Consider the following 9358-nt stretch of genomic DNA (forward strand, 5'->3'; position numbering starts at 1 on the left):
GGTTCGGTTTTTATAACCTGAATATGATATGAAGTTATTCAATGTATTACATGTAATATTCAACGACTGTGTGAAACATTAGAAACATTGAATAGAGAGTCAAACCATGTGTTCAAATGCTATTGAAGTGCAGTATATGTTTGACTTGTATTGAGTACTGCAATGACTAGTCATTAGTGGACTCATAGTTAGTGGACATCACTTATCAACCGATAGTTTAGTCATTTTGTGATTAAATTGATTGCAATAAAAACCAATTGATGTGTTGTGTAAACCATGAGTGCAATACTATTGATTATAACGATTGCAATACAAATATTTGGCACAACATTTGGTGATAACGATGTGATCGGTTGCGGCGGTTTCGTGAAGTCCATCGTTAATATTAACTATAATAATGTTTTCATCAAACTGTATGTCTTATGAATTGATCCATTGATTTTGATTTTTATAGATTTGTTTTATAGTTTGACAGATAAAGGCATCGTTAAGTACACGACTGATTGCGCCCCAAATAATGGCTATTATTTCATACCATTATATGATAAGGGATTATATGAGCTGAAGATAGAGCCGCCTAAGGGTTGGACATTTGAACCGATGTCCGTTGAACTCAACTTTGATGGCAAAACTGATATCTGTTCCCAACAAAATGATATCAACTTTTCATTCAAAGGATTCACTGTTTCGGGAAATGTATTGATTTTTCAGTTAAAATTATTTTTCTTATATTTTTATTGATTTATTCTTTAAAATCTTCAGGTATTAAGTGATGGGTCGACAACAGGTCCAGAGGACATATCAACAACTTTAAAGGCTAAACTAAATAATAATATATTGAAGACAACTAAAACTACAAGTAATGGATTTTATGAATTTAAAGAAGTACTTCCCGGTGATTATATCATTGAAGCCACTCATCCAACCCTGAAGTTAAAGAAAAACCAGATTGAGGTCAGTGTCACCAACGATAACGTCTATCTACCGGCAAATTCTGCAAATAGTTTATCAGTTTTGGGATATGAAGTGACTGGAAATGTTATGAGTGACGGCGAACCCATACATTCAGTCCTTTTTGCACTTTTCTCACAAAAACGACATTCAATTCTGGGATGTGATACAAAACAAATCCCAATTAAGAGTTCATCAAACGATTTAATATATCTTTGCCATACGTCGTCTGATAAGAACGGAGTTTTTCGTTTCCCAACCGTTTCCTTTGGTTCTTATGTTTTAATCCCTTTTTATGGCGGAAATAATGTCATGTTTGACGTAAAACCTAAAGAATTGAAGTTTGAGGTAAAGAATCAAAACGTTAAAATTGAAACACTATTTGAAATCGAGGGCTTCAGTGTTTCGGGACGTATTGTTGTCGACCAAAAAGGTGTTCCCAATGCTAAAGTTATTGTTAAGGATCAAACAAATGGTAACGAACAAACAGTTATCACTAAAACTGATGGTCGATATAATTTGGAAAATATAAAAACCGGAAACTATGAAATACTTGTCACTTCTCCACACATGACATTTAATCCAACTCTTTTAAAAATATCACCGATTGCTTCACAAATTCCCGATATATCTCCCAATGCTTTTGATGTTTGCGGTACTTTTACATTAAAGTCAACTCCAACTAATCGTGTCGTTAACATTGAGTTTAAAGGCAATAAACACAGTGAAAGTATAATTGAAATATTAGACGAAGAGTTTTGTGTCCTTTTAAGACCCGATACTTATACTATAAGTCCTATTGCTTCGGATCCAAACTTTAAACTAATTCCGTCACAAATGACTATTACAGTCAAAAGTGATCCCATTTTAGACTTGAAATTTCTACAATTTACTGCATCTATTAGTGGTTTAATTAATACATTGCATTTGACAAATGATTTACAACTGAAATTATTTAACAAAATTGACAATCATTTGCTTAAGACTTTAAAGTTTAGCGATTTGCGTAAAATATCTAACAATAAATTTGAATTTAAATTTGAAGATTTATCGCCAGGTATTTATCAGATAGTGATCAGTAAAAGTACCGATTCGTGGTGTTGGCAGACAGATACTCATACGACTGAAGTAATTGATAAAAATATTGAAGGACTTGAGTTCAATCAAAAAGGCTATTTGTTATCTTTATATTTTTCTCATATCATTGATTTTGATCTTAAATATCCGTCAAATAAAGTGGAAAAACTTCGTATTGGAAGTGATCGTACATTAAGACATTGTGTCACTGAATCAGGCATTTACTCAATTATTCCCAAAGGATGTCACAAATTTAGTGACTCTTCAACGGAAGTGATTAGTTTCGATACAACTAAAGATTCGGGAAATTTGATCTCAAAAACAGCTACAAAGCATTTAATGACTGCCGATGTTATAACAAATTTAAATGTTTCTGATATTGTATTGACAGTCAAAATGAAATCTTTTGGTAACGAAGAGTACACACAACGACTTCATTTAGTTCAACATAAGAGTTATATAGAAAATAACGAACAATTATTTCAATATTTAATATCAATTTGGACTAAACCTATGGTTAATATATATTTGGAACCGACTTCAAGTCAACTCTTGTTTAAACCTAACTCTTTTGAAGTTAAACTCGAAGATAATTGTGTAGAAAATTCGGTCACATTTAAGGGAAAAATTGGTCTTATAATTAATGGTCAAATATTTCCAAAACTTGAAGGTGTTGTTATCAAAATAGTTAGTTCCGATCAATTATTATTTACCACAAAAACTGATTCACTCGGCAAATACATTGCCGGCGCTTTTGATAGTGATATTTCGCTTACTGTCAGCGCTGAAAAAGAGGGCTATTTCTTCAAAAGTGTGGCCAATAAATTAGGCCATTTTGAGGCCATTCGTTTGTCTAAGATATTAGTTGAAGTTAAGGATGAGAAGAATGAACCACTTTCTGATGTATTGATATCTATAAGTGGCGGAACTGACAATTACCGTAAAAATAGTGTGACACCAACTAATGGACAGTTGGTTTTCCAAGATTTACATTCCGGACAATATTTTTTAAGAGTTATGAAGAAAGAGTATGATTTTGAACCTTCATCTCAAATGCTTACTGTCGATGACGGCTCTGATATTAAAGCAGAGATTAGCGCCAAACAGGTTGCCTTTAGTTGCATTGGTATCACTGATTCACTTAATGGTGAACCAGAATCCGGAGTTATTGTCGAAGCTATTGGTTTAAGAAATATTGTGACTAACTCTCAGGTGAATTGCTCACAATTACAGGAAGAAACAATCAGTGAACCTAATGGTAGTTTCAGAGTTAGGGGTTTAAGACCTGAGTGTCAATACGCCATCAGAATTAAAGCAAATGACGACAGAAATAAAAATTTTAATCAATCGATACCTAGAATTCATTTGATTCGAGTTGAAGATCGCGACATAACAAATGTGCGGTTAATTATATTTAGGAAAATCACTCAAATGGATGTCAGCGGTGATGTCATCACTGCATTTGAACACTTGCCTTCACTGAAGGTAACAACAAACATAAAATTATATCATTTTTTGGATATTTGATATTAATTTATTTTTTTATTAAAGATTCGTTTGTATAGTGAACTAAATCCGGACCAACCGATTACCACAATAGCACTGAATAAGAGTCCATTTTTTTTTCTACCGCCGCTTAACATTGATAATAGAAATTATTTTATTCGTTTAGAATCAAGTCTTTCGTCAAATATATATGAATTGGATACACCTTTGAGGACATTTCGGGCCAACACAAGTCATATACATTTGACGATCACATTTAATCCGAGACTTAAATCAAATGATAACTCAAATTATTTCATTGATCAGGACATCAGTCACGGATCAATTTATACATTACCATTAATTTTGATCATTACTATTGCTGTATATAATTATAGCAAAATTTATCCATTTATTATTCAAATGTCAAATAATTTTAATCGTCTGAATGCTGAAAGAACTCTCGATACAGATATTAATTCATTTTTTGTAAAGAAAAAGACAAAAAGCAAAAAGATTTAATTGTTTTGCTTTGATATTTGTATAATATTTATATAATATAGTTATTATTCTAGGATTTATAATAATTTAGATTTTATGCGTTGAGTTTATAATTTAATTAAAATTGTAACAAAAATATTTATACATTTTATACTTTTAATTAAGGTGTAGTTTTTGCACTGTAATACAAATAGTACAGTAATAAGTATTTTAATTTGTAAACTTATAATTGAAAATTTAGATATATTATAGATTATTTGGATTATTATACAGAATTTTAATGTTCGTAAATTTCAATTACGGTAATTTATACAAACTGAAAATTACTATATTTATTTTAAAACAAAAATTTGTAATTTCGATTTTTTTAATAAGTTAATGTAAAAGCAAATTAATATATTATTTTTTAATAAATTACAATTATTATAGTAACAAGGTTCTTTACTATATTTAATATTCATATAACGTGGTTATTAACTATTAGTTTATGACATTTTGTATATTATATGCTTAGAATTAGATTAATATTATTTGTTTAAAAGATTAAAAAATGTTAATCTACTGTATGTTTACTAAATTTTTAATACTCAAATTAGATGCCAACTATTGTATACTTATACCGGATTTAATAAAGTAGACAAATGACTGATAAAAATGTGAATCACATTTTATTATTGACCACTGATTTGATAATTTTATAATAATTTTTTTGATTTTTTTTAAAATGAAGATTTTGTTAATAATATGTATATATTTTATTATTATAATCAAAATTAACTGTTTGTTTGGCAACAATGTGAACAACAAAGTGTCTGTCGATAATAAAAACAAAACCAAATCAGAAGAAAGACCTAAAAGGATACCAATCATCGGTTTTGTGTCCGAAGCCATAGAAAAAGCCAAATGGAATGTATTAGCGATAAGAATGGCTAAAGTATTCTTCAGTTTCTTTTTGGATCTATTTTTGGCCCAATTCTTCAACGCATCGCCAACTCTAAGAGCTCTTAATGTTAACTTTGATTTCAATCATTTAAAACAATTTTTTATTTAATTGTTCACTAAATTATTTATGCAGTTATTATACAGCTGTAGATTATATTATAAATTAAGTTTTACAACATATTATATTTGTTATAAAGAATGATATACTGAATGAAATATATTTTTAACAACTCATAAATAGATTGATGAGATTTTAGGTTTTACTTAAGTAGACATTGTTTTATATTATAATATTAAAAAAATATTAGACAAACAAAAATATGAAGATTGATATTTATTAATAATTTTTTTAAATAAATATTTTTATGTCATCAATTATAAAAATAAAATATTAAAGACTATATTGTATTTATTTTACTATTAATTATTATACATTAAATATAAAGTATAAACTATGTATAATATAATGTGAAAAATTAGAAACGTTTAATTTAGGTTTTTAATTACGAATTAATTTAATTAATTTGTATATTAAACAGTCATTTAACTTATTGTAAGTATTTAGAAAAACTATGGCTTTTTCCCGGAATTATAATAAGATCCGTAACCTTACTATAATAATAACTAAATAAAGCTTAAAGTATTAAAAGATAATGTATTCATTTGTAAAGTGTTTCCTAAATATAAATTATTTATTTGACTATTTATAAAACATTCAAAGAGTTTGAAGCATATGAGAAACAACTTTAAATAAGTTTATTAATTATCGACAAAATGAATAATAATAAATTATTTTCTATGTTTATGACATGCAATGCATTGTGTATTTCATTAATTAATTGTGAAAATTGGTCACAAAGTGACTATTCATTGGGATATTTTCAATCGCGACAATTAAACCCAAATATCTTTGACAATCAATTTGCCACAGCTATGATTCGGTATGTTTTACAAATAGTTTTATTATTATTATTATTATTATTATTATTATTATTATTATTATTATTATTATTATTATTATTATTATTATTAAAATCTTATGATTAATTATTTAAAATATCAGTCTTATAGTCCCATTTTCGATGCCTATAATACCAAATCCATACCGAAGAGTGAACCTGACCTCTGATCCCCCGCCGAGACGGAGACGCAAACGAACTTTATTTTATGAAGACATGGAAGTAGTAGTTCACCTCCAGTTCCTATTCCCTTATCTCTTTCCTGGCTCTTAAATTCAACATTTGATTTATTATCAAAATATGTATATATATATAATATTGCATTGAATTTTGTCATCTTATATAAAAGTTATCATTCATTTTCAAATGACATTTTATACATAATATTTTTTATTAATTTACTTATATTTATTTTTATTTATAATAATATTGTTTCAAAAAAAATAAATTGGAAATTGAGTAGTAATAAAATAAAAATTGAAAAATTATTTTTGTAACTTTAAAAACAATGATAAACAGTTTATTATTTATCATATACTGATCAATGATTATTTAAATAGAAAATATAGTTAAATAATTTTAACACATAATTTATAATCAACTTTGCAATATACCGGTATAACACCTTATTATTTATATTGAAAACTTTTATATAAATTATAGTATAATAATACAAATATAAACTATGTTTAGGTACTGTTCTATACAATACTGTATACCAAGCCTTAAGCCTTTGACTTTGTAAAAAATTTATATATAAGTTATTGTTTTGAAAACATCACACAAATAATTGAAATTATTATTTACAGTAATAATTACAGATATTGTTTTATTTTCTAAGCAGACTTAAAGTTATATATATACAGTAAATTATACTAACAATACTTGTAATATACTTTTTGTGTAAAATTGGTTTTTATTTTTAGTTTACAAATATCAGTATTAATTAACAATTTTGTTTATAAAATATTTAATTTATAATTTGTTTAGAAACTAATGGTATTATTATATTCTATACTGAATGCAAATATATACCAGTAATTAATACTATTTTTATTAATTTATCAAAAAATTATTTTTATAAATTTGAAAATAATTTTGAGTTACTATTTTGTAAAAAAAATTGTATAATATATAACCAAAAATATTTCATATTTTTTAATTAAAACAATAAAAAAGTTATGCATAGCTAAAACTAAGTATTGTTGATAAATTCAAAACATTACATTAAAACTAAGTTTTTACTTTCAATAAATTATAAATATGATAGACTCAAAACAAGTAGATTACAACAAACATTAAGATAATAGTTTTGTAAATCTTTACATAGTTTCAGTATTTTGAATTTAAATGAAATTTAATATTAATATAATCTAAAACTTTTATACAATTTACAACAAACGGCATTAAAATTGATTTTATGGTTTTTAGATAATAATGTTGAATTAATATGAATTGTTTTGAAACTGAGTGCAATTATATTTAAAAGATTGAAAAAGATTAATTATAAATTATTTTTTTAGTTAAAATTAATACAGTAGTTTTGCACACACATACACATACTGTACATATAAGAGCAAGTATTTTGAATTAAAACAAGTTTATAATTAAACATGATTTACTAGTAATAAAAATTATATGTGAGTAAACACTGAAATTTTATGACAAAATATAAATATATTTTATATTAATTGATTTAAAAGTATTTAATGTTTTGATTTAATTAGTGCCATTGATAAATGACAATGGTAAATTTTGATGTTATAACTTATAAGTGCCAAACAGAGAGCATATGCAGTATTAATCGGTAAAATCTGAGTATAACTTTGCCAATAGGTAGCCCTTAAGTTAAATTATACTTAACGGTAGTTTGAGAGTTCATTAGATTCACAATATACTACCTGAGCTGAGCTACAGTTTTTGAGGATTGGCTTTTGAAAAATAGTTGCGAAGCAGTTGCCAAATATAAGAGCAATTCCCAGAATCCAGTCTCAACTGTAGTGATGGCATGAAATTGTATGAAATGTCAGCCAATCTTATTATATACAGTTTGACCTCAAAATAAACCGATTCTCTCTTCACATTCATATTCTGTTAAATTTATTTTAAAAAACATTTTGCCTATAAGTGTCTCATAATTTTCAGTCAAACATTCATTTGCGAGAAAATATTCGCAAAAATGAGTCGACATTTCAATAATTATCAATTATTGATATTTTGCTTTTTACTGCTAACTATTTTTTATGTTCAATGTAAAGACAAACATGAAGTCAAAGCTCGGGACAGTAGTGCCAGCGATAATCTCATTGTTTCCGTCATCAATGGTGTCATCAAATTAAAAGACAGTGATTTCTTCAGATGTAAGTCAATATTCAAATTTTTAAAATAGTTTTTATTTTATATTTATTATTTTTTTGTGCAATTGTCAGCTAATATTGAAGCATCTGTAAGATCGGTGTTCAGTAAACCTTTGACTTCAGCTGTATATGCAGTGTCTGTATTGGCCGGAGTGGTAGCTATGCTTGCATTTTATGAATCGCCCGGTATTTTATTTTTCTCATATTATTGTTAAAGTATACAAAAGTATAAAAATTATTTATAAATTAAAAATTGATGAATTAGTATCACCAATGCCAGTTCCTCCGTTACCTGATCCACCAGTCGGGCGTTTTCCACCGGAACACCCAATATGGCCGCCACCACATCGCGAACCAATAGCGTCTGACAAGAAGAGGATTGGAGCTGTTCCGCAATATTCAATGCCAAACCCAAACCCTCACATATCGTCAAATGTAATGTTTCCTCAAACAAACCAAAAATATTCAGATATGGATAACGGCGGTAATGCCGGCGCTTATCAACAGATGGTTAATATGTTGGAGAATAGGAATTCAAAAGTAAATGTCAAACAAAACAGAATTAGTAGTAATCCGGTGGCAGAGATCTCGCCTCAGGTTTACTCGTCATTTGCTGTCGAAACGGATCCCAAAGTATTGAACGATACAATCAAACTCCAGAATCTTTACGCTGACATCACTTCCGATGACAGATACGATTCGGCGGATATTATCAACAAATTTTATAATCAAAACACTTTCGATAAGATCAAGGAATTCACAGGAATGAAGAAAGTGTCCACTTCTGAGACATTCAAAGATAAAGAGAAAATGAATTACACTTTAGTGGCGACCAGTGATTCAAATGCAAGCAAAAGAACTAAGAATTAAAATTTAAAGTTTTGAGTTTTGATTTAACATCAAAATATACATTACATTAAATCCATTATTTAATCTAATATTTTATTTTTAAACTTTTCGTCGATTTTAACATTATTTATTTATTTTAATATTTATTTTGTCATTAATCATAAATTATCTATTTACATATTTTGTTAAAATAATATAACTACCATTGCAAAAAAACTTGTTAATAATATAATTTAA

The 9358-nt window shown here is 27.2% G+C and overlaps 2 protein-coding genes across 2 annotated transcripts; both read left to right on the forward strand.

The window, feature by feature from the left end:
• Window positions 1–86: 86 nt before the first annotated feature.
• On the forward strand, window positions 87–4035 carry LOC128964751 (BOS complex subunit NOMO3-like). Its single transcript, XM_054311388.1, has 4 exons — window positions 87–413; window positions 468–696; window positions 763–3513; window positions 3580–4035. The coding sequence occupies exons 1-4, from the start codon at window positions 277–279 to the stop codon at window positions 4033–4035; spliced, it is 3573 nt and encodes a 1190-aa protein (XP_054167363.1). The 5' UTR covers window positions 87–276.
• Window positions 4036–8077: 4042 nt separating this feature from the next.
• LOC128964752 (uncharacterized) lies at window positions 8078–9142 on the forward strand. The gene is made up of 3 exons (XM_054311389.1): window positions 8078–8275; window positions 8345–8458; window positions 8538–9142. Exons 1-3 carry the CDS (start codon window positions 8095–8097, stop codon window positions 9140–9142), a joined length of 900 nt encoding a protein of 299 aa, XP_054167364.1. The 5' UTR covers window positions 8078–8094.
• The last annotated feature ends 216 nt before the right edge of the window (window positions 9143–9358 follow it).

The sequence above is a fragment of the Oppia nitens genome, unplaced genomic scaffold (genome assembly GCF_028296485.1).
Source record: "Oppia nitens isolate AA-2021 unplaced genomic scaffold, nextdenovo-longstitch-racon4-pilon3 scaffold9_pilon_pilon_pilon, whole genome shotgun sequence".
NCBI classification, from domain to species: domain Eukaryota; kingdom Metazoa; phylum Arthropoda; class Arachnida; order Sarcoptiformes; family Oppiidae; genus Oppia; species Oppia nitens.